Below are 25,611 nucleotides of genomic sequence, written 5' to 3'. Positions count from 1 at the left end.
CAGTGACTCTCTGATCATTGTAAAATATCATATTCAATATGAGACGAAGTTGGTTCATTTCTAAATTTCGTGTTTATGAAACTACGAAACTTTTTGTTGTTCCAAATCTGATCTCTCAGGTACTCGAACAACTTGATTATTAAAGAAAACATCATGTTTTTCAACACTTCCTCGGAATTCTGTAATATTCTAACTGATGCGTTCAGAGATTATTTCCTTCATTTAAAAGAGCTCTAGGATAACCTAAATCCTTATATCAATTGGGATTAATCACTCGTGTAATAGTCTGTTTTTTGATTGGTCCACTTTGGCTAAGAAAAACTGAAAACTGAACTAAGTTACACATTTTCGACCTGAGTTACGATTACTAGCTTTCAAAACTTTTATAATTTTTCAATAGTTGACATCATTCCTCTAATTCTCCACAAATCTGTATATTTTTTTGATTGTATAAAATATCCAACTGACTTCTTCTTCTTCTTTTTCTTCTTCTTTCTCCCTCTCCAACATCTTCTTTTCCACTTTTTTCATCTCATTTCCTTTCCATAACAACCCGTTTTTTCTCCCTTCTTCTTCATTTTTCAATCGGATACTATTTGGAGAAACTCCTAAGCTGTGATTGACCCACTCCTATTGATATGGTAAATTACAATATGGAATATCTAAAAACCTAACATCTATTGTAATCCTTTTTCCTCTCTTTGTTCAATTTTAATACCTCACAAAGTCAGTTGGCGGAAGGAAGAGAAAAGAAGGCGAAGCTGGTGATTTGGTCTATCGAAAATTCACTTTCTCTCTCTCCCATTACTTGATTTCTTTTTGTTTTGTTTCTGATGAATTTGATGGTTTTATGGAGTTTCAAATGACCTGAACTGTATAAGGATTCCTTTCTCAATTTTTCTGTTTTTGTGTAACTTTATTCGTAAGGACTTTCTGACTGTCTGATGACTATCAGTTGACCCGAATCAGGAAATTCTTTTAGTGGGTTTTCATAGAAATACCCTTTTTCTTATTAGTAGTTTTGTATGTAGAATCTGAAATTCCATTCTAGCTTTTTAAATATTTTTTTTATGGTAAAGTTGATGAATTGAACTAACTTTGTAAGTGTTTCGATCTTACTCGTATATGAAATTGACCAACTTTTTGGATATTAATATAGAAATATCCTAGTCTAGAACTACCCAGAATCGTTTACTTCCACAAAATCCCGGCTGGTCCTTTTGTGTCAATAAAGTAGTTTACATCAATTCAATTTTTGTTCAATTAATTCTGATTCTGATAATCTGATTAACATCCACTCATTTCTACTTCTTCTTAAGTCATTCAAAATTGCCCTCTTTCTTCTGATTTCCTTATTCCAGATCTGTATAATTTCGATTTCTAATCAGAAATTCTGCTGTAAAGTCGTTCGATTTCCATTAAAGTTCCTATTCTATCAGAACTCTTTTCCTATTCCCATTCCACTCGTTTCCATTTTTTCTTCCTGATTAGACCACCCACTAACCTCGAATTTTCTGTCAAAACCAAACCGAAATCACAAAAAAACAGTTAGTTTATATCACCTGACGCCCTCTCCTTCCGTTTTGCAATTTAATTCGATAAGTCATCGGTGCGAGAGATTAAGAGATGATGGAATTCAGAGAGGCGCAGACATTTAGAATACAGTACGTATACACAATCGTTTCTATTTTTTTTGGAAAAGGGAGAGAAAAAGAGAAAAGAGAACCCTTTTCCACGCCTTTCAAAACTCGTTGTCATCATTCATCATATGTTATTCTGAACACACACCCTTTCACCTCTTCTCTATCAAAACGTTTCTCAACTTTTCCCAACTTTTTCTTATTTCAGAAAATGAAGAATCGCGTTATTTTGATTCTTGCCTTATTCGCATGCATCGAAGCAGCTTCTGAAGGTAATTTTTCTTATAGAATTTGCAGTTTCAGAGTGAATATTTCCAGTTATTCGTGCCAGAGCCTACATTTTCAAAGCGGTTGAAGGCCAAATCCCGACAGAATTGATTGGAACAATTGACTTTGATCAATCTGGAAGCTTCCTAAAAGTGAGTATTCCTTCATTTTCAACCATCGTTTTCTCTTCCAGCTCAATGGTACAGTATCCGGACTGCAAGCCGGTAAACATGGATTCCATATTCATGAGAAAGGAGATACTGGAAATGGATGTTTGAGTGCCGGTGGACATTATAATCCACATAAATTGAGCCACGGAGCTCCAGATGATTCGAATAGACATATTGGAGACTTGGGAAACATTGAGTCACCGGTATGCTTTTGTGCTGAAAATATCAATTAATTTTTGATTAATATTTTCCAGACATCAGGAGACACTGCCATCTCGGTGTCTGATTCTCTTGCCTCTCTCAGTGGACAATATTCAATTATTGGACGAAGTGTTGTCATTCATGAGAAGGTTCGTCGCGATTTTTGATTTCTTGTTTATTGTTATGAGGCATTATTTACCTGAGAGAGACAGATGACTGTTGTTGAAGTGTGATGACAGATGACAGAAAGGGATTGGAACTAGTTGAGTTGTTGTGGGAATTCATATTTTATTTAGGGCAGAGCATTCATCAAGGAGGAAGCACTATAATGTAGACCTAGAATTTTCTCGAGTTGAAAAAAATTGGGGAGAAATTGAAACAGTGGAAGTGATTGATCTGATTCGAATTTAAAAAATAGGATGCTCAAAGAGTTAAACTGAATATTGTTAGTCAAACTGACATTTTAAGGAAAATTTACCGGATCATATATTTATGTAGTGAGGAAATATAATATAACTTCAAGAATGAACGATTTTGGTTTGTTCTATTTGATCTTACGAAAGTTGAAATATCTACAGTGCCTTGCAAAAATATACAAACTTTGGCCGTTTTCAGTTGAAACTGTCCAACTTTGAGAAGGTGTCACGGTACCACTTATTGTCCCACAAAGTAAAATATGTATGGACTATACAGAACAAAGGTAGAGCTTCATTTTTGTAATTGACAACGTTTTTGTACGGACACTCCTTAGAGAGTTATGGTCATTTTCAGGCGACAGCTCAAAATATTTTGCACTGAAATTGGTCGATTTGAAATTAGTTTTTCGATATGTAACTTGCTTGGGAGTACCAGTACAAAAAAGTTGTCAACTACAAAAATGAAGGTCTATCATTGCTCTGTCCGATTCGTAAAAATTATTTTGTGGGACAGTATGTTTTACCATGACACACTCTCTAAGTTAGTCATTATCAATGGAAAACGTTAAAGATAATGTCTTCTTGGTCTTCTTCTCAAGTTTCAGAAAATTGCATTCTTTGAGCAACTACGACTTTTGAAGAAACGGTTTTCAAAAACTAGAAAATGGCGCCGTATAATCTAGAGACACTTCTTCTTTTTCAGGAAAATCTCAATATCTAACATCAAAAAAATTCCAGACAGACGACTTGGGACGTGGAAATTCGGATCAATCAAAAACGACTGGAAACGCGGGAGCTCGTTTAGCCTGTGGAACCATCGGTAAGTATTGAATGTCCCTCATAGAAACTCCTCATTCTTCCCTTCTCTTTTCTATCTCCTAAGTTTATGATCTGTTTTGACAGGTACCGTCTGAAACTAAAAGGACACTGTCACTACTACTATAACTGTCTGCGTCTCTCACACCTTCCCACTATTTCTCTCTTACTACTTCCCCCCGAAATGCCTGGTTTTGTTCATTAAAACGCGACACGACGAGCAACAAAATGATGCCATTCCAATAATAATAAAATAATAAATAACATGATTTTGTAAAACTACTGTAGCAATTGTAAATGTGTGTGTTTATGTACATAATGATGATTCTGAAATTCTATTTCTGAGAATAAAAATTTACAAATGAAATCTAGTTGACTTATTACTGATGTTTTGTTTCGTCTCCAAGTCCCTTTTGTCCTCATTAACTGCTCCCGATTTGCTAAGTTTTCAAAGGTTTATTCAGTTCATTTTGTGAATTTTTAGTTCATTGAATAATACTTTCATCAAGTTCCCACTGTTTTTTCAGGAATTGTCGAGGAACGTCTTCTTGAAACAACGACAGCTTCTCTTCCCCCAGTGACCCAATCTCAACCGATCGGATCATCTTCTTCAACTTTATCTATCCCATTTTTCATTTTTTCTTTGCTGTTTTTCCTTTTCTAATTCTTCTTTTTCTCCATTTTAGTCATTTCTAGTCCCGTATAATTCCTCACAAAAACTGGTCTCAAACTGTAGCCGAAAACTGCGACTAACTGAAACGAACTCACTGGTATTGTACTTTACGAACGCTTCTGCTTGAATAAAACCATATTTTTACACATCTCCCTGAAATATTGTTCACTTCGAAAATGTGATGGTGGTTCATATTTCAGAATAAACAGATGCGTTTTAATATTGTATTAGAAGAGATTTGATAAAAGATTGTGGGGCCGGGATGAAATTAATGTCAAAAAGAAACAAGATGAAGGTACCTTGGACAAATGGGAAAGTACAAGGGAACAAGGGATAAATAAATATGGGAACAAAACAAGGGAGTAACAACTTTGAATTCACGAAAGATCATTATTAGTCGCTGTCGCTATCCACGACTCTCTTTTTCGGAGCGTCGCTCACATCACTGTCGCTGGAGTTTCCTCCGCTACCCCCAGCAGCGGGCTTTTCCTCATCGTCTGAAAATAAACGTTTAGTTATTGAAACATTTGGAATATTCTTTACCATCTGAACCTCCAATTATTGGCCTGTCACCGCCATCCGAATCAGAGCCGGAACCTTCATCAGAATCCACTACAGCCTTCTTCTTTTTCTTCTTCGCAGCCACTTCATGATCACTGTCTGCATCTGCATCACTTTCCGATTTGCTATCTGAAAATAAATATGATATATTGATGATTGCAATTCTTCAGTAAACTCACCAAACTCATTCTCTGGTGGTCTTGTATCTTCTTCATCTGAAGAATCTGCTGCTGCCTTCGGCTTATCGTCGTCAGAAGAATCATCAGAAGAAACGATTTCACGTGATTTTATTTTTTGTGATTGCTTGGCTGAAAGCTTCTCTTGCGTCTTTCTTTCCCTGTCCTCCTTTCTCTTCCTCTTCTTTTCATCTCGTCTGTTGAAATCTGATCCATCACTATCTCTTCGTTCTCTCCTCTTTCTGGAAGCCTTCTTCGCAGCCTTATCCTTCTTTCGTCGCTCTCTTCGTTCTCCATCTTCCCCAACTTCTTCTCCATCGTAATTTCCAGCATCTGAGCTATCATTCACAAACTCATCTCCATCATCATTACGTCTCTTCCTTCCTCCTCCGCCTCGTCGTTTCTCTTCGACGATCTCCGGAAGTTTGAGCACGTCCTTCGTCATTTCTATGAACGATAACCGAAGGTTGTTGATATCCTCTTTCTTTTTCTTTTCAGCTTCTTCTCTTGCACGTGCTTCTTCCAACAACTTGTTCTTCAAGGCTAATTTTTCATTTTCTTGCTTTTCCATTAACCTTCTTTCTTCTTCATCTTGAGATTGTGCAGATGCCAGTTTGTGCTGAGCTTGAGCCAGTAAATCGTTACAGTTTTTGGCTTCGTCTGAGCAGACAGTTCTCGAGATGCGCATTCCACTATGACTCGCTTGACGATCATCGTTTTTAGAGATGTATTGGAAAATTTTTTCAGCAAATGTTAAGTTGTATATGGCTGATTCTACTTGTGCCGATGTTATCTTGTGGCCACGAAGTATGTCCTTTGCTGTCTTCTTCAGAACAATCGCATAGTTGAACTTGAGTTGTGTATTATCCAACTGATCAAACATAGCCTTTTCGAGAGCTTCCTTCGCTTCAACCAACATATTTGCTCGATAATATGCTTTGGCAAGATAATGTAAAAGAACTGGATCGTTTTCCTTCCGGAACTTCTTCATTGCTGACGAATACATTTGTACAGCGGTCATCCATTGCTCTCTTTCCATGCACACGTGAGCTATGTTTAGCCAAACATCGTAGAACTCGCTTGTTGATTCACGAACTTGTGAGAAAACGTCACGAGCATCGTTCCAGTTCTTTTTGTAAGCCAAAACGCAACCGATTCCGTTCGCAGCGTGCATGTTCTTTGGTTCGAGTTTCAAAGCTTTCTGATACATTTGAAGAGCACGATCAATGTATTTTTTTTCCTGAAATGAAGATTTTTGACTGCTCTGAAGACCTGAACTTACATCTTCCTTCTTTCTCGATGGATTCAGAAGTTGTTCGAACCAAACGTTGCCGAGTGCTACCAGAGAGTACGGATCCGGAGTCTTGTTGTTGAAAATTTTCGACAATATGAACTCGAACTTCTTCTGTGATGGCATCCACTCATTCTTAGCGAAATGAAGATTTCCAATGAGGGTCCATACAATTGGAGAAGACTGATCGAATTGTACGCCTTGTTTCATCCATAACGATGATTCGTAAACTTGATGACGATCTCTAGTGATACAACCAAGACGAAGATAACCATCTATATATCCTGGACATTCATGAACAATATCTTTGTACATTTGCTCTGCTTCAGCAGTACGGCAGAGATGTTCAAGACAACGTGCGAGATTGTATCGGATGGTCAGAAGATGCGACCTCTCTGGAGCACTTCTGCGCGTCAAAAGTTGAGCTCCTTCTTCTGATGTCAATTGCTCTTCGAGGCGATCTCTTGCTCTTTTGAAATGATGTTCCGCCTTTTCATACTGCTTCATAGACATATACAGCGCACCAACATTGTTAAGCATTTCTGGCTGTGGTTGAATACCTTCGAACTCTTCAAGTAACTGAATAGACTTTTCATACAACTCCAGAGATTTTTTCGGGTCGGTCGATTCAAGAAGTTGAGCCAAATCAATGCAAACTTCATAATCGTTACTTTCAATGCTCAAGTATTTCGTCAAAACGTCTCTTCCTTTCTGTCTCGATTCGTTGGCTTTCACTGGATCGTTCAACTGTACATGAGCATAGAGACTTCCCAAAATTTTCATCGTCTCCATATTTTGGGGAAGACGTTGGTGAACGGTTTCGAAGCATTTGATGGCATCCTCGATCTCATTTCGATGAATGAACATCTGGCCGAGACCGTAGTGAGCAAGTGTATGTTCTCCATTGTTGGCTTGACGAGCTTGGTAGTAGAACTGAAATAAGAGACATACAAATGAGCGCAAAAATTAGGTGACTCACTTTATACGCTCCGTCGTAATTTCCTTGAGCATGTTTGCACCGTCCAGCTTGGAAGTATGCTTCAGCTCTGATAGAATCACACTCATTGTGTTGTGCTGCATGCGAAGCGAGATGAAAAGCTCGATCGATTTGTCCTTTGAAGAAAAAGTGATTGGCGAGGTGAACAAGAGCAACTGGATGATCAGCTTGTAAGTTGTATGATTTTCCGAACAACTTTACTGCTTTTACGAGATCATCTGAATCCGCGGTGTTCAATAGAATGATTCCCAATCCGCACATCGCTGAAACATTGTTCTCCTCAATATCCAAAGCGCGCTCGAAAGCAACTCTCGCCTTATCCATCAACCCCATTTTAGCATAACAGTATCCGATTCCGACACGAAGATCTGCGATTGAATGATGACGTTGGCGGATGGCTTTTCGGAAATAGTAGACTGCGGTTTTGTAATCTTTCTTATTAAATGAAATCACAGCTTTTCCTATCAGCGGGAGCACGTTTTGTGGGTACGTTTTGACGACGTAGTTGAACTGCTGATCGGCCAACTCATACTTATTTGTACTTTTATCTCGTTCAAAAAGGTAGAACCAAGCTCGAACTGTCAAATGAGACCATTCATACATGGCAATTTTGTCAGCTGTGTTGAAGAGAACTGTGGCCTTCGAGAATAAATCTTGTTTCTTATCCTTTGCTTTCTCTTTGTATCCTTCTGTCATCCAATAGGCAGCAAGAATATCAAGTGCTCGCATTTGATCTTGTTTCACTCCCTGATATTCCAAACCTGCTCGGGTTCCAGCAGCTTCCAATATGTCCATGAATGGTTGAACGAGGTTTTGTCTGAAGTATTCGAGAGCCACTTCGATCCAGTATGACAGTTTTGCTTCCTCAGCTTCGAGAATACTCAGAACCTCGGCTCCATCTGGTAGTTCGGAACAATTAATTTCGATGACTTCCTAAAAAAATTTCATGAAAAAGTAATATGTGTAAAGATTCATTCTTAGACAAACAAAAATTAGAAAAATAACAACAACAGAGAAATCAATCATTGTGCTTCAGCAGCGACTAACGCGAATAATTTTGACAGAAGAGCGGTATCGACAAATGGTTCGTGTTTGAAAGTAAGCAGAACTAAAGTGAAAACATCACGATTCTCACGTTGAGCGAGATCGAAAAGAGCAGCTTGTTTGACAGAAAGTTCTTTTTTTAGCATTGAAATAATAATGGGCAAGTTTGTATCAAGAATCTCTACGATATATTTTTCTTCTTTATTCGAACTTTTATCAGTCAACTGCTTCCACGCCGACATTCTCCCTTGGGCCACCTCGAATTTCGTCACAATTCGTTCGAAATCGTTCATAGATTGATTCAGTTTCGAGTTCACAACGACAATATCATTAAGAGCTCTGTTTTTTTGATCTTGAGTCAGTTTAGCTGTCTCATCCATGCTCTCGTCTCTTGAATAGAGCATTTTGAGTCGCAAGTTGATTATCGATTCGACATATTGCACTGATTTTTCAGACGCCGTCGCCCAATTTTGAGTCAAGTTCCAAACTTCGATGGAGAAACGACGCAAGCGCTTTAGGTGGGTGCCCTGAAATTCAAAAAATATGACAAATTAAGTCGGTAGGCTGAAAATAATTTGAAAAAAAGAAAAGAGCCTACCGACAAAATGAATCACATTTTTCGAATTTCTGAACGAGCGAACATTCGAAAGTTTTTACTACTGAGTCACAATGATCGATTTTCTTATTTTGAACAAAATAAAAGCGGAACTTACATCTTCATGACTGTCTTTCAAAGGAATTGCAATAGTTCTAGCGTCTTGATTCAATTCATCTAATTCTTCCTCCATTTTGTACAGATTTCTGGCCTTTAAAGCGAACAATTTGTAAGAGGGAAAGATTGAGTTGAGAAAAGAGGGAATGAGGAGATAAAACAATAACGAAGAGAAATGATGTGAGATTAAATGAATGAGAAATGACAAGACGCGTTCAAGAAAAATTATTGACTCAGAAGACGCACTCAGAAGACTTGTGCGCACGACGCCGGTGGGCAACTCAAATTTTGCTCGTAAGATGTGTCGATGTGTACGTGATTGCACGACAAATGACGCGCAAAAAGGAGACGCCGTCGAATTGCACATTATCAGCCCAAAATTGTTTTAATCTGATAATTTGTAGCTTCAAATTGATATATTTGTGAGTTTTTCACTACTTTGTATTTCCAGGTAACCATGGCTGATGCACCAGAAGTCGAAGCTCCAAAACTTTCGAAGAAAGAGCTCAACAAGCTTGCCAGAAAAGCGAAGAAAGATGAGAAGGTTACTGAGGTGAGAACGTCATCATTTTGAGTTGTAGTATATAAATGTTCAAACCTATATTTCTAGAAGCAAATTAGTTTCCGGTGACGTCATGACATCTTCTGCTTACTCTAATCTAGGAAAAACGATGGAGAAATATTTCGCAACTTAACTTGAGTATATAATTCAGAAAGGAGGAAACCACCAACAATCTGCTTCTATGGAGCAAGAAGACTATTCCAAAGACTTCTACGGATCTTATGGACTCGTCAACTCTAGCGAGAAAAAGGAGCTGAACTTCCTGAGAGTCAAGGAAATCAATGTGTCTAACGCTACCAAAGATGTATGTTGTAAATACCTTCAGCGTTGGAAATTTTAAAAATTGTCTTTTTAGATTTGGGTGCGCGGACGTGTTCACACGATCCGATCGAAAGGAAAGAACTGCTTCATCGTTCTTCGTCAAGGAGTTTACACCGTCCAGATTGTGATGTTCATGAACGACAAGATCAGCAAACAGATGCTTAAGTTCGTGTCTTCGATTTCCAAAGAATCCATCATCGATGTGTACGCCACTATTAACAAAGTAGAAGCTCCGATTGAGTCATGCACGCAGAAGGATGTCGAGTTGCTTGCTCAACAAGTTTTCGTGGTGTCTGCATCTGCTCCAAAGCTCCCTCTCCAAATCGAGGACGCCTCACGAAGAGCACCAACTGATGAGGAAAAAGCCAAAGAACAGGAAAATCAATTGGCTGTTGTCAATTTGGACACAAGACTTGACAACCGAGTTCTCGATCTCCGTACCACAACCTCTCATGCAATTTTCCGTATTCAAGCTGGAGTTTGCAATCAATTCAGAAACATTCTTGATGCCAGAGGATTCATTGAGATCATGGCACCAAAAATTATTTCTGCTCCAAGTGAAGGAGGGGCTAACGTGTTCGAAGTTTCATACTTCAAAGGATCTGCTTACCTTGCTCAATCACCACAGCTCTACAAGCAAATGGCTATTGCTGGAGATTTCGAAAAGGTTTACACTATTGGCCCAGTTTTCCGTGCCGAAGATTCTAACACTCATCGACACATGACTGAATTCGTTGGACTTGATTTGGAAATGGCATTCAATTTCCATTATCATGAGGTAACATATATTGATGGAAGGAATTCAAATTTTATTTTATTTTCCAGGTGATGGAGACAATTGCTGAAGTACTTACTCAAATGTTCAAGGGACTTCAAGAGAAGTATCAGGATGAGATTGCCGCTGTCGGAAACCAATATCCAGCTGAGCCATTCCAGTTCTGCGAGAAACCTCTTATCTTGAAGTAATTTTTTGTTCCTAGGATTAATGACGACCTAATGTTTCTTGTCTAATTTTCTTCTTTCTAGATACCCTGATGCGATCGCTCTCCTCCGTGAGAATGGAATCGAAATCGGAGACGAAGACGATTTGTCGACGCCAGTGGAAAAATTCCTCGGAAAATTGGTGAAGGAGAAGTACAGCACAGACTTCTACGTTCTTGACAAGTTCCCATTGGCTGTCCGGCCATTCTACACGATGCCTGATGCCCAGGATAAGAAGTATTCCAACAGTTATGATATGTTCATGCGTGGAGAGGAAATCCTGTCTGGAGCTCAACGTATTCATGACGCTGATATGCTTGTCGAACGTGCTACGCATCATCAAGTCGACCTTGCCAAGATTCAATCCTACATCGATGCCTTCAAGTACGGCTGTCCACCACATGCCGGAGGAGGTATCGGTTTGGAGAGAGTCACTATGCTCTTCCTCGGACTTCACAACATTCGTCTCGCCTCACTCTTCCCTCGTGATCCGAAACGTATCACTCCATAAATTTTCATGCAGAAGCGTTTGTTTCTGTTTCTCTCGGATTCCGGCATTTCTTCCTTTTCGTTATTAAATAGTAATTTATCCTTTTTCCACCGACCCTGTTTTGTTTGTTTTTATATATTGCCCCGTTCATTTTCAGAAGAAAAGTTATATGCTGGATAAAAGCTGTGTATTAAATTTTATAGTTTTGAAACCGTTTTAGTGATAAACAATAACAGGAAAGAGAAGAAATGTAAATTATTCGATGATAGTCTGTGGGACTTGGCGAGCAACCATGGAGCGTCTGTGTGGGCCGAGCTTCATTCCGATGTTCCTATTGTATCCCCACTGAAAATATTGTTTTCATTTAACAAATCTAATTTAAAAAGTAAACTGACTCTTTCGAGAGCGGTAATGTCGTCGTCCTTCTTAATGCAAACGAAGTTGAAGATGACGGAGAGAACGAAGAGAATGGAGAAGAAGATGCACCTGCAGAGAATTCACTTTTCTTTCAAACTTATTATATAGAGGTTCCAAAAAAAAGTAGAACCAACCAAACGGCGAGAACTCCGAGGTAATCGGCGAGGTCCAAATGTTGCTTCAAATCGACACTCATCTCTGCAAATGAACGTGAATTCGTTGAGGATTCTCCAATTGACAACGGAAACATTTCGAATAAAATGAGTAGTAAACAAAGAGAATTTCTTTTCGGCAGGTGGCAAAAGTATATATAAAGAAAAGGTGGATACAAGCACCGGAAAGGGAGCATAAGAAGAGAAAATGAGCCATTTTGGATGGAAACGAGAGAGAAAAAGAGAGCAATAATTAAGGAGACACGAAACGATTTTGCCGAATCCAATCGTCTTTTTTTGTTCTTCTAGACGAATGGGCTCGTTTCCTTCACGGCGTTTTCGTTTGACACCATTTTCAATGTCAAGCCGAGAGGAGGGAAAACAAATAAATGATCTTTTGTACTAGTAGATTTCTGGTGGTTGAGGGTGGAGAAGTGAACGGAGATGCTTTTGGATGAATTCGAAATTTATCATTTTGGAAAAATTGAGTGCATTTTAAATGTATGATTCGCAAGATCGGAGACAATTGGAGACAAATGTAACAGTACTCTAGGTTTGAAATTCCTTGAAGAAGTCTTATATTTTTAAATTGCTCTTGGAAATCCACGTGGATGTTCTGAAAGGTTCGAAAGTGGCAATAGGAGTGGAATCTGCAGAATTTCAAGACTGCAGCAATCTTGGGATAATTTAAAATTATTGAAACAGAGTTTTCCATCAAAAATTGTGCTGTTAGAATAAGTTTTTCAGCGTTACCAGCAGAAACTCTAACAGATTTTTCTCTATTGAGCATATAAGTACTTTCAGTTTTTCAATTGATTTTCCTTTCATTAATCTTGTCATCCCCAATATTAGAAAGGAACTGATTCAATGGCTTCATCATGAATGCTAATCCTCCTAAATGTGGCAAAATTCTTATCACAAAGTTGACAAGTGAATGTTCAAAACTCATCAATCACAGAACCATTACTTGGATGAAAAGGAAGAAGAAGAAGAAGCTAGACAACTCGAGAGAATTCTAAATCAATCGATACAAACTCATTTTGTTTATACCATTTTCTATTGGACTCTTCCTTGAAAAAGAAGAAGAAATTTGCAGAAAAGTAGACGACGGAAATAATAATATTTAGATAGGAAACCCATCGATGGAATGACGACAATTATGAGGCTCAACGAGGCATTTTGATAACGAAATGATAGCAAAATGGAAAAGTTTTATTGACGATACTGACGTAAAAACTGAAAGAATTGGAAGAGGGAGAAGCGAAGAAAAGAGGGAAAATTTGAGAGCGAGAAGAAGAAAAAAGAAGGAAAGAAGAGGAAGAGAGAAGAGTGTTACGGAATATTTGAAACAAAAAAAAGAGGGAGAAAAAGAGAGAAAATGGAATGCAAATGACAAGTAGGAGACAATGGGAAAATTAGGTTTCAATGTATTATGAGCTCATTATTCGATGAGAATTTTTTCGTATTCTCTATATTCACGATACTAGATCGCATTGTAACATAAATCGAGTCGGAAAAAAGAGCTTGTACAATTGAGAACAAATCTACAACAAAGTGAATGAAATACAAATTCGTACTGTTTCCAATCGTCAGCGCAGACGACAGCTGGTACATTGGCAGGTGGCTCCAACAACTTTTTCTTCCATTTTCGTACTAGTTTCGCCCATATTCTCCGTTTTTTAAAATTTTTTTCCCAGTTTAAGGCTCTTGAGAAAGTAAGGCGCAGAGACACTGGGGAGAAAGCAACAATAGGAGAGTATCATTCTAATAATAAGACTTCAAATTTTGCACTTTTCCATTTTTTAAACTGGAAGATGGTCAACATCGAGACTGTGCCACGACGTCTGAAATGATCTATGCTTCGAGTGTTTCTAGAATTCATACTACGAACCTATCGGAATGCTAAAATCAAGAAATTGGTGGAAGATTTGGAGAGTTTGGAAAGCTCTGCAAGCGAATATAGGAAAGGAGATTTGATGACAATTCGGAAAACATTTGACAAGGCGGTCGGAGTTGATGGACTTCCAGATGTTTATCCGTATATTTATGATATTCTGTTAAAGAAAAAAACACAGAATACGACGACGTTCTGGAGAATTCAAAGAAACTCATGGATCTGGATCTGGATTTTTCAAATCATAAGGGAGAATTGAGTGCAGCTTCATTGAGTTTAGAGAAAATTAAAGAAAACAAAGTCTTACAAAAAAGGTTATTGAAAAAAAAACACTTACTTCGGATCATTCCGAACTTTGGGAAATGTAGTTTTTTTTTCCCCAGTTCTAAAAAATTGGAAATTCGTATTTCTCATACACAAACCAGAGAGGAAAGTTGATTATTTTCCAGTGAAAATAGCTGAAAGGTAATGTAAGTAGTAGAAATTCCAGAAAAATTAATCCAATCAAGTTTATTAATCGTCTCCTTCAACAAGGACCGGAATAGGTTTCGGACAAGTATTGATATCGATCTCTCTTTTGAGCATGAAAACAAGAAATTCTTGTTCCGTAAACAGGGTGAACATTCTGTCCGGATCTTTCCTGAATGGTGTCAAGTCAGTCTGAAAAAACGAGGATTATAAACAAGTCAGAAAATCAAAAGAAACTTTTCCATCATGAAGAATAAAAATAGGTCCGAGATGGTTATGTAGGTATGGATGAGATCCTTTGTTGAATGAATCTTTCTCTGGGAATGAATCCAATACAGTACCTCCTTGGTTGATGATCATTGCAGCTAGAATCGGAGCTGAAATATTGGAAAAGTTGAAGAGAAAAGAGCATTCAGAACTCGCCATTCGGACACTCTTTCATCACAAAAACCACATGAACTCCGTATAAATAAGGGATTGTTCCTTTCGCCATTGCATTTGACCACTGGATTACTGTATCATACACAACTTCTTTGTACCTAATTTTCTCCACAAGGTAATCACAATCCTTCTCAATCAATTTCTTATTTTTCAAACATTCCGTCATCCACGTGTCTTTCACAATAATGATTCCATTGAATATCCATGAGAGTATGTTAATATCGTCTGTTTCAAGAATTTCAGAAGTGGAAGTTTTGACAATACAATGAGTTGTCGTTGGCATCACTTCATCAGATGTCTGAAATATAAAACTCATTTTTTGACGTTAATTTGATATTATGCCACTCACAATTGCTTGAAATTTGGTTGTGAATTCATTTGTGATAGTGTCATCTGTACGTTCTTCAATATAAATATGGAATGAACTAACTGGAAATTGTTCTGGAACACCTGAAAATGGATAAATGTCTCTCCAAGTGAGACCCTCATTAATTTGACCCACGTTGCTTGAATTTTCGTTTTCGATACTTCTCGTAAATCAGCTCGATCTTCATATATCTTTCTGTTTTCTCCTCTTCCGTCTTCGAATAATTTTCTGGAATCATCTGCTCTGGTGTCTTATTTTGAGCATTCAAGAATGCTCTATCGGCTCCATTTTTTATTAAAATTTCGACAAGTTCTGGGTAACCTCTTCGAGTTGCCACGTGGAGAGAAGTGTTGCCAAATTCTAAAAGAGAAAAAAGAAACTTTAGAAAAGTTTAGGTGAAACTGTGACATACTATTGCAAACGTTGATATATGCTCCTTTCTTTACGGCATTATTCAAATTAATCGAGTTGATTTCACGAACTGCGTCGATGAGGACATTCTTCCCGTCAGTTCGATCGAGGAATAACTGGAAATCGTCAAATGAATCAAGTTTGAACCGAAATCACTTACCGAGTACCGCCAACGTTTCTCATAATCCACTGGCTTTCCAAAATAATACAAATACAATTTTTTGTAAGTACGCTTTCCAGATGGGGTGAATCCATAAGCAACAACTGCACAAATTATCAAAGTTAAAAAAATAGCCAAGCAAAGGATAATGACCAGAAAGATAGAAGTTGACTCTTGAGTCACAGGAGCTCTGAAAAATAGTGGAAAATTGTTTTCCTTGTAAATTAAATCACTCACGGATCTTCCTTTATTGGATTCAACTCAAATATATCATCAAAATACTCTTTAATTTTCTCTAAACTCAATGAAGCTGCACTCAATTCTCCCTTATGATTTGAAAAATCCAGATCCAGATCCATGAGTTTCTTTGAATTCTCCAGAACGTCGTCGTATTCTGTGTTCTTTTTCTTTAACAGAATATCATAAATATACGGATAAACATCTGGAAGTCCATCAACTTCGACCGCCTTGTCAAATATTTTCCGAGTTGTCATCAAATCTCCTTTCCTATATTCGCTTGCAGAACTTTCCAAACTCTCCAAATCTTCCACCAATTTCTTGATTTTAGCATTCCGATTATCACTATTCCAGAAAGATTTTACGTGTTGGATTGGGCTCTTACTGATAATATTATCGACTTTCTGACCGTAGTTCGCTGATTTCAGAATATCATTTTTCTTCTCCAAAGTCTCAATCATTTCGCTGAGAATTCTCATCCCATTTCCCAAGTGATCCGATAGTTTTTCAGAGTTTTCCAGCTTCAAAATCGAATTTTTTGATTTCTGAGAAACATCTCTCTGATTTCTAGATGACGTCTCTTTAACAAAGTCTTCTGCATCGAATAATTCAGTTCTCATTTTGGAAAAAAGATTCAGAATAGTCTTCAGCTCGTCGAATATATCGAGTGTCACATCCAAAATACTATTGACAAGACTAATCTTCATTGTTAACTGTTCCGTGTCGAATTTCTTTTCTCGGAGACATTTCGATGTTTCAAAGAATCCAGTACTTTTAGCAACTTCACTGATAGTGACTCGAAGATTTCGAGTTGATTCATCATGTTCCATATGAGTTTTTTGAAGATTTTTCAGATTGTCAAACATTGAGAAGACCTTCTCGGAAGACTCAAAGTTGATCAGATCCTTTATCTCTTCTTTTATATCTCTTGCATTCTTTTTTCCCTCTTTCCGGATTTGACTGAATTTATTTAGAAATAAATCGAATGCTGGACTAAGCATATCGTTCATTCTTTGAGACCATTCTTCGAGAGAATCAACTGATTCCACGTAAGCAGCCAACAACTCATAATCATTTCTGAAGGATTCCTCTAAACCTTCATCATAATCATACTTGAAAAAACTCAAACAACTTGTGATACCGCTTTGGAAATCTCTAAAATATGTTTCCTCATCTCGAGAAAAATCATACTTTTCAATCACATCCATTCCTCTTGAAATCGTCGTCAAAAACTCATCCGCTTTCGTGAAACTCTTCTGAAAGAGACTCCAACTTTGATGGACATTTTTTATTTTCCCAGCGAAATGAGCAAACGGAGCAAGTGCATTTTCCAGCTCTTCTATACTTTTTCCTTTTGATATCTTCTCTCGGAACCAATCACTTTTCAAGTCATTCATTACTGATGACATATCTTCTATCTCTGGAAAACCAGCAGTTAGATAATAATGATGATGATGGTGATGGGATTCTTCACGATTCAGAACGTTCTTCAGAAGATTTATGGTTGAATTCAAAAGATTTCCCGATGAATTCTTTTCGTAACTCTTCACAGCATTCAGAATAAGTGAAAACATGCTTTGAAATATCCGGAGATCACTCGGGAGTTTATTAATGATATCTTTCTCTTTCATATCTTTTATCACGTCAATTACATCACTCATACTTCCAATTAGAGATAATTCTAATTTGGTTTGAGCAATTGCGTCACTATATCCAGTGATCCTTTTCAAACACTTTTGAATATCCGATCGCGAGTTTTGGATAGTTGAAATAATCCCCAAATCAATCGTATTTCCTTTCGAAACTCCATTCAAAAACTCCCCAAATCTTGACATACTCTCCACCAGTTTTATATCACAAATCAGAATAATACTCGTATTTCCTCTTGCATTTTTCATTATTTCATCCGAATGCACCCTATTTTCATCTTCATAATTGTCGTTAGTAAAAACCAATAAATCATTCAATGACGCCATGTCGAACAGCTCTTGTTTCGTCATTTTCTCATTAGTTTGAGCCAAAGATTCTTGAATTTTTTGACGGATTCTTTGTATTCCATCGAGTGTTTTCGTTAGAGAATCAGGATTTAATTCCACTATGTCTGAGAAATTACCGCTGTTTACTTCAAGAATTTCCGTTATGACGTCACGGATTTTAACTGATTTCTTAAGTGACGCAGCCTCGAGAGCAATTGCATTCGTGACACGAGATAGAATCGAAAGTTCGTTGTGAATCAATTTCAGAGGACTGTCTTCTGGAAAGAAGTCTCACTCACTTATCTTTTGTTTTTTTGGTAGGAAAAAGCTAACAAACCTTCTCCATTCACGTTCTGCCACGTGGAAGTCCAAATCACCAGAATTAGAGATGATACGATTGGATGACGCATGCGAATCTCTTTTATCTTTTATTTCGTACACTTCTCAGTTAATTTATCACCTGAATAAAAGTCGTGGTGTATCTGAAAACTGTTGAACTCACCTTCCAGGAGAAAAAATGATAATGAAGAGACTTTCTTGTGAAATTCCGAAAAATCAGAGGAAGGTCAGGAAAGAATGGTTTCATGGAATGTCAAGTTCAGTTTGCCAAAGTGATCGAGCCAATAGAAGTACTGGTTCGCGGAGATACGCGTTACCCGGTGCAACCGAAAACGGCTTCTGTGATCTATATTGTTTCTTTTTTATGTTTGTTTCCATCCCCGCACCTCCATTGCTCACATTCATCTGAAAATATACTTTTTGAATGTTTTTATTAATTAAAAATTTGCACTGCTATCCGTGAAGCTTCATACAATCCCATTTACCTCCCTTGTCATTGCTAACTGAACGGAGAAATTGAGAAAATAAAATGTTTATTCAGAAGATATTCTAAGAAAGATCAATATCATGAAATTATCAATTCATGGATTTGGTGTTGATCATGGCTGTGAGATGATGACAGAGCGAATCATTGAGAAGATTTGATGTCAGCTGAAATCAAATATCTCTAATTTGAACTTTTCCCAATATTCTTACCTGCTGCAACTGCTGTTTCGCATTGATTTTCCCGAACTTTTTGACCTCATCCAGATTTTTAATCTTCTTTTCAGTTGATGGTTTCTCCTTAACTTCATCAATTTCTTTATTGAAAACTGTTATCAATTTGTTGATATTCTTGAATGTTTCCTCTTGACTCTTCTCAAGTTCCGAATATTTCTTCATATTCAATTGATCATACCAACTCTTTTTATTCAAACACATCAACATCTTCTGCTCATTCGAACCCATTTTATAGGCCACATTCAACGAGTAATACTTCGTTCCGAGACCGTGAACAACTGAGATTAATGATGCTTTTTGGAGATGTCCAAGATTAGAAGTCGTCTGTCTTGGTTCAGCAGTTGGAGCCAGTGGACGGATATGTAGATTGAGGGGATTAACGGATCGGAATGCATCCAGCATTACTTTTCCCTTCACACTCTGGATAGGATCCACGACAACGGCAACGGCTCGTTGATGAAGAGCTTCGAATGATTGTTGAGTGTTGACGTCGACTGAAGACAACCAACATCCGAATCCTGGATGAGAGTGGTACCTGGAAAGAATATTATTTGTGAAGACTACCAGAAAACTTATAAATGTCTCCGAAAATTATAACGCCGGATTCCGCGAAACTCAAACACTTTTCAGATTCTACTCACCATCCAACAACATTCTCGGTTCTCCCAACCAACTTCAACAAATCCATATGTTTCGTTTGATAGACAGGATCAACCGATTCGACAGTTACACTTGTCCCACTTTGTGGCATTGCAAACACATCGAGAACGTTGATGGTGTAGTCATCCACGAATTCTCCCAACATGAGACCCATCACCTCCAACGGAATTCCAGAACGAGCGTGACGCAGCATTTTCAGAAGAGCCAACGATGAGATATTGACACTGGAATTAATAAAATATTATTGGGAGAAAACAAAACAAAACGTACGTTTCAGAAGTATCCGGGTGATCGATCTTGTCAGTTGCCTGTTTGTTTTGATTCATAATCAACGAACGGAGAAGACGTTCCATTTTTTACGAATATTTTTCGCTATTGTAGACAGGAAGATCAACAAAAAGTTTGTAAAAGGGAATAATAATTTATTAGTTTGGACTTTTGGTAAAACAAAAAGCGCCACGTGGATTACGTGGATTTGGTGGCGGAGGTCAACGCGTAAGGACCACAGACAGTTCACGTGGATATTTTTGTTCACGGGAAAGGAAATATTGTTTTTTCCTGAACCTGAATATCCAGAGTGACCAAGACCGCTTGATTTCGCCGATTGGTAAATAATGAAAAGGATTTATTTTACAATTTTCTTTATTTTCCAGAATATTTCTGTTTCTCATGAAGTTTTGTAAATTCTCTGAAATCAAAAAAACAATTCCATAGTTCGACATCACACAAATGCCATTCGTTAATCTGTAGTGAGAAAAAATGACGCAAAAACTGGATATAGAGATTGAAAAGAGGGAGAGGAAGAGAGATGAGTCAGTGGAACTGTTTCTGTCTGATCAGGGAGGAATTGACAGTCATTTCGTATTTGAACAGCGTGCTCATAGTGGATATTATTGAGGATAGTTCGTCACTCATTCTTAGTTTGTTTTTATGATGTTACTATCCACGTTACAAGGTGATATAAAATTAAGAATCTGAAGATATTGTCTGAAAGGATCTCTCAAATTGTATATTTCTTGTAGTTTTTGTAAAATTCGACTTTTAAAAACTTTTTTCAAAACAAAATATGAATAAACTGAAGTTTTTATATTTTCAAAGTCACTATGAATCAACTTTGAATCATACACGTACAGAACAACAAAAAAAGAATATATAAATTATGTTGGTTATGCCCACTTTCAGTTTGATATAACTTTTTCAAATTGGGATGCTGTAGCTTCATTATGCCTAATGTTTTGTTCTAATTAGACTAGGTTCCGGTCAATTTACATATTTTTCATTATAGTTATATTGCCAAGGGCTCAATTTTTGTAAAATATTCAGAACATGCTTACTTTTGTACGGACTCTAAATATGTACATATAGTCATGACTCACACAACTAAACTCTCCCTCATAAACATAATGTACTTTTTTCTTTTCATAAATAGAATGTAGCTCCCTTGGAAGTCCTCTTTCAAATATTTTGTGAACTATGAGACTAGAGTTCTCGGTTCGCTCTGAGCATCATCAATTTTTTTCATTGAAAGTAGCTATAAATAACTTTTTCACATGCCGTTATCACAATTCATTCATCAATCCATGGGTTCAAACCTGCTGTAAAATAAGCCCACAATACTTCCAATCCCCTCCTCCATATTCCATTTTTCCATCCCTCACTCCTCTCTCGTTTTTACAACATACAGTCATTTCCCACACTATATTCGTATTTTCACCACGAGAATCTCCTTCTTTTTCACTCTCTCTTTTCATATTCAAATGATCGGATGAATGTGTCTTTTTTCGTTTGTTTTCACTTTTTACAATATCGAGAAACACCTATTTTTATTTACCTGTTTTGAAAGTTTAGGGGTTTTCGAATGAAACAAGATGTTTTAAATTTGGAAAGCCTAGGGATATTCAGGCAAAATTGAGTAATAGAGATACGTAGGTAGTCCCCAGAGTCTCCAAACTGATCATTTCAAAAATAGAATAATCTGTGAGAGCTACGTGTAAAAAAGAAAATAATTTGATCTGAAAATGACGTTATAATCCCAAAAAGATATGTTACGAAAGTCGGAAAATTATTAGTTTGCTTGGTAACCTGGAAACAACATAACTTGTTTTTCATATCTCTCTCCGTTCCTAATTGGATTCAGATTCTGTCTCAAACAGAGAGAGAGAGAGCCAAAAATGATTGTAAAAAGAGTGTAACACACAACTTCTCTGCTCCCGAAAAACCTATCAAAATGTATCCATCTGGTGGTGGATTTTGCTCTTCTCCACAGAGCACACTTTCCTCTATCTCATTCCTCACAATGCACCAGAAAACCCTGCATTTCTCTCTCTCTCAACATCTCATTTTCATCTACTCTTCTTTTCGTCTCTTCTTCTATTTCTCAATTGGTGGTTTCAAATGAAATGTGCACCCTCAAAGCACTCGAGTAAGCGAATAGATGATAGATTAATGTAAACTTTAATGAATTACCCGCAACATATTCTCCTTCTTTTGTTTTCTTTTTAGTCCAAATATCCAATGGGATCAATCGAAATTCTTCTTCTTCTTCCTCTTTTTCTTCTTCATCTATTTCTTTCTTGGACCAGAAAGAAGAATGTTTTCAACAAGTGAGTAAAACAACTTAGCTTCTCTTCTTCTTTTTTCCCCTCATTCTCTCTTTTTTCCAATCGGTAAAAGAGAGAAAAAAAATTGAAATTGTTGCTTTTCGAGTGTTAGGTTTAATCAAAACAAACTAGAAAATATTCAGAGATTGGGAGTTGTCAGGTTCGAGAAATCATAAATCATATGAACAGTTGGATACCTTTTTATAACTCTCGTTTCAAAACTTTGAGAATTTGAAAACTCGAGGAAGAAGATAATCAGAAAATTTGAAAATTTCAAATTTGGAATTCTATTTTTTGGAGTTACCAACTTTGGTTTTTTTTCCATTTTCTGTATTTTTAGGTGTCCTTTGGTTGGTTTTTCTTCTGAACTTAGAGTAGCTCCGCCCCGAAAATATATTTTTTTTTCCAATCCCTGCTCCAATTTTCTTTCTTTTTTGATTGGAATCGTATACATTTTATTTTCGAAATCCTCATTATAGTGTTTTTTGTACATTTTTGCGTCTGAAGGATTGTCTATTGCAGCTACGTTTTATTACAGAAATTTTTAGAGAGCGGATTAGATCCAGACTTCTAAAATCGTCCATTTGAAGTATGCACTTTTATACTTTTTGGTTTTGGGAGAGTGTATTTGAATCCCCTGATTCGGTCGAATTCCTGTCAAATTCTTGGAAAAACCAGTTTATTTTTTGTTGAGAAACTAGAAACTAAAACTCCCCCTGACTCTTTGAAAACAATATTTCCCAAAAAAAAAAAGTCAAAATTTTACACGAACTTCACTCTTTTTTTCGATCGTCTCCTCACTCGTTTCCATAGTTTCCTAATTGTTTTGTGTTCTCTTTCTCATTCTTTTCTCTTCTTTTAATTCTCACCTTTTCTTCTTCCCAACTTTCCAAAATACATTATTCATCCCATTCTCCCTCTCTCCAGATGACGTGGAACCAAAGACTAAACTTCTGTAACTATTCAGCACCACTCTTCTCCAAAAAACGGTGTTTGACTCATAGAGAAACTTGACATTCCGAAAACCGGTCAGTTTTACTTTAGAGAAAACACACACAATTCATTTGGGTGCAACGGAGGTTCTCCTCGTCCATTTCGAATTCAAATCACCCAGCGCCAAACGGAGAAATTGGACACGAAATAGTGTAGGAGATCAGGAGACGCAGACATTTGACAAAGGTCATTCCTTGGTTCTCCTGTCTTTACTCGAACAAAAATTGTCGGATTTTCAAATGTATTTTTGTTCCTTTTTTCTGTTTCCACTCCAACGATATCGTCATTGGAATGGAACCGAAAAAAGATATATGAGGTCATCCAAAAACTTTGAAAAATATGTCGAAAATGACTTGTTTGTTGACTATCCGAATTCTCGTCTAATGCTTTTTTGTACTTCCTTGTTAACTCTCTTTTGTTTGAACATTTCTCTATTTGTGGTCTTGTCGTTTAATGGATTTACGTCTCGTTTACAGGTGTTTTTTGGTTTGAATACGTCTTTTTGGTTCGATGGAAAATGTCGAATTATTCAGAGTTCTGTAGCTAAGCACGTGAATAATAGCGGGATTCATTATTTCAGAGGACTAGATAGATGTAAACTGAAAAAAATAACGTTATAAGGATTAGTTCTATAGAATGGTAGACTGAACTTGTTTAGCATATTCCTGTTGAAAACAGTTAACTTTCACAAAGTGTCTCTGGATCAGGAATTGTATGCTGGATGTGTTCTTCTCAATTTCCGAGTGTCCATATCCTTCAGAATAAAACCTATCGCTATTCCCAAATTCCTAATTCTGGTATTGTTTTTTTCAATGATCTGGAAATATCGAAAGCTTCTTCCATAAACATCACTTACTTTTCCTTTTCCCCAAACCTCGTTTCCGAAAACTTCACTGAACACTAGACTATTTCGGAAAACTTTGAACTCTAAGTATATCTTTCAATGTATCAATTTTCTCTTCTCTGCAGCACGAATTTCGTAAAAAAGAGAGATCTAGATAGAGAGTACTCTTTTCTTCTTCTTCTTTTCTCAATGATCATTAATCTAGCACTTTTCGTTTTCAAATAAACAAGTCCGAAGTAACAAAACCTAATGACGTGGCAGTGACTCATGAAAACCTATTTCCTCTTTTTCTCTCTAATCACTGCATGCCACTTTTTGAACTCATTCCTCTCATGTTCCGTTATGTTTGTTTATCCAATGACTCTTCTTTTCTTCTCTTTGCAAACCTTACAACATTCGATTGCTACTATTTCACTAGATTCTTGTTAACCTGTAATAAGAAATGACTCAACTCATTGCTCTTTCCTGATTAGATTACAGAAAAGGTAATTGTTTTATCATGTTCCGGAAGAAACATTCAATCTCTCCCTTATAAAAAAGTAAATAGAAGTGATACTGTATTGTGAGTTTTTCGAAACAATTTATTTCCGAAATTCTCTACATATTTCATTTTATGTTGTTGGAAACGCCCAGTTTAAAGCATTGTTATTCCTGAAGCTGAAGAAGGCAACGTTTAAATTCGACTGTGTCTCGTTGAGTTCCAAGTAAAAGAGCCTTAACAATTTGGCACCAAAACGGCCTTTCAAGAATCTTCTGGTCATTCGGGTGAAAAGAAATCAGAATCTTATGAAGTTTTTTGGAAAATCAAGGAATAATGCTTGCAATTCGACTTCTAATCGACTTCTTATTGTTTTTCCCGAGTATCCCGAGTATCGAAAAATCAAATTCTTGGATTTTCGAACGAATTTTCTCAGTTTGTCAGTCAACAACCTCTCTCTATATATATTGCTTCTCCATCCGTTCATTTTGGTGCCACATCGTACTTGAGTCCAACCTCTCAAATGGCTATTCCTCCTCTATTTGTGTATCTTTCTCCACCATCTCTTTGCTCCGTTCGTCAGTGTTTTTTTCGGACGAAAATCGTTTTTTTCACCTCTCACCTTCTTCGTAAGACGATGAGCAAAGTGAATTGAGAGTATCTCGGGTCACGTACAAATATGGTCAGCCGTCCGATCGTCCATCTGTCGAAATGTAGACACTTTAGATATTTTTTTGCTGTTCGGATAGTTTTCCGAAGAGAATTTGAAACATTACAAACCAGTAACAGTTTTGTTTGTTTGCTGAGGAACCGCCCATGTTTTATATTTACTAAAAACCTCTTTTTGTTTTGAAAATTCTTTATTTTCTCCGCTCCTGTTTGTCAAGTGTGAGCCAACAGGCAACCGTCCCCTCTCCTTGTTTCCACTTCTTATCTTTTTGATTCAAAATTTGTATCATCTTCTTCTTATTCTTTTCTTTTTGTTCTACCTTCTGATTATTATTGTTTTCCCTTGTAGCAGAATAAGTGATTATCCAAAGTGGCAGGTGTTCTTTTCGGAAAATTTGTTATTTTCTAATTTATCGAATATTCTAGAAAACCTATCAGATTTCGGTCTCTGATACATTGTGTTCTGA

The 25,611-nt window shown here is 37.0% G+C and overlaps 6 protein-coding genes across 6 annotated transcripts; 3 read left to right on the top strand and 3 right to left on the bottom strand.

Annotated features, from left to right (window-relative positions):
• Positions 1–1,851: 1,851 nt before the first annotated feature.
• Positions 1,852–3,525, top strand: GCK72_009440 (uncharacterized protein; the record flags this gene model as incomplete). Its single annotated transcript, XM_053727384.1, has 5 exons — positions 1,852–1,912; positions 1,959–2,063; positions 2,114–2,280; positions 2,332–2,427; positions 3,433–3,525. 5 exons carry the CDS (start codon positions 1,852–1,854, stop codon positions 3,523–3,525), a joined length of 522 nt encoding a protein of 173 aa, XP_053586961.1.
• Positions 3,526–9,421: 5,896 nt separating this feature from the next.
• GCK72_009439 (uncharacterized protein) lies at positions 9,422–11,339 on the top strand (the record flags this gene model as incomplete). Its single annotated transcript, XM_053727383.1, has 5 exons — positions 9,422–9,517; positions 9,678–9,830; positions 9,882–10,625; positions 10,673–10,809; positions 10,874–11,339. The coding sequence occupies 5 exons, from the start codon at positions 9,422–9,424 to the stop codon at positions 11,337–11,339; spliced, it is 1,596 nt and encodes a 531-aa protein (XP_053586960.1).
• A 234-nt stretch (positions 11,340–11,573) lies between these two features.
• GCK72_009438 (uncharacterized protein) lies at positions 11,574–11,985 on the bottom strand (the record flags this gene model as incomplete). Its single annotated transcript, XM_003113173.2, has 3 exons — positions 11,574–11,663; positions 11,714–11,804; positions 11,870–11,985. 3 exons carry the CDS (start codon positions 11,983–11,985, stop codon positions 11,574–11,576), a joined length of 297 nt encoding a protein of 98 aa, XP_003113221.2.
• A 1,758-nt stretch (positions 11,986–13,743) lies between these two features.
• On the top strand, positions 13,744–14,040 carry GCK72_009437 (uncharacterized protein; the record flags this gene model as incomplete). Its single annotated transcript, XM_053727382.1, has 1 exon — positions 13,744–14,040. One exon carries the CDS (start codon positions 13,744–13,746, stop codon positions 14,038–14,040), a length of 297 nt encoding a protein of 98 aa, XP_053586959.1.
• A 254-nt stretch (positions 14,041–14,294) lies between these two features.
• Positions 14,295–18,251, bottom strand: GCK72_009436 (uncharacterized protein; the record flags this gene model as incomplete). The annotated part of the gene is made up of 9 exons (XM_053727381.1): positions 14,295–14,441; positions 14,487–14,626; positions 14,682–14,988; positions 15,040–15,140; positions 15,193–15,417; positions 15,470–15,584; positions 15,629–15,818; positions 15,866–18,119; positions 18,179–18,251. 9 exons carry the CDS (start codon positions 18,249–18,251, stop codon positions 14,295–14,297), a joined length of 3,552 nt encoding a protein of 1,183 aa, XP_053586958.1.
• A 505-nt stretch (positions 18,252–18,756) lies between these two features.
• Positions 18,757–19,913, bottom strand: GCK72_009435 (uncharacterized protein; the record flags this gene model as incomplete). Its single annotated transcript, XM_003113272.2, has 4 exons — positions 18,757–18,831; positions 18,877–19,435; positions 19,542–19,784; positions 19,831–19,913. The coding sequence occupies 4 exons, from the start codon at positions 19,911–19,913 to the stop codon at positions 18,757–18,759; spliced, it is 960 nt and encodes a 319-aa protein (XP_003113320.2).
• Positions 19,914–25,611: the final 5,698 nt, after the last annotated feature.

The sequence above is a fragment of the Caenorhabditis remanei genome, chromosome III (assembly GCF_010183535.1).
Source record: "Caenorhabditis remanei strain PX506 chromosome III, whole genome shotgun sequence".
Classification (NCBI taxonomy): Eukaryota; Metazoa; Nematoda; class Chromadorea; order Rhabditida; family Rhabditidae; genus Caenorhabditis; species Caenorhabditis remanei.
Note: the sequence above shows the minus strand (reverse complement) of the source record. Positions and strands in the feature narration are given on the sequence as shown.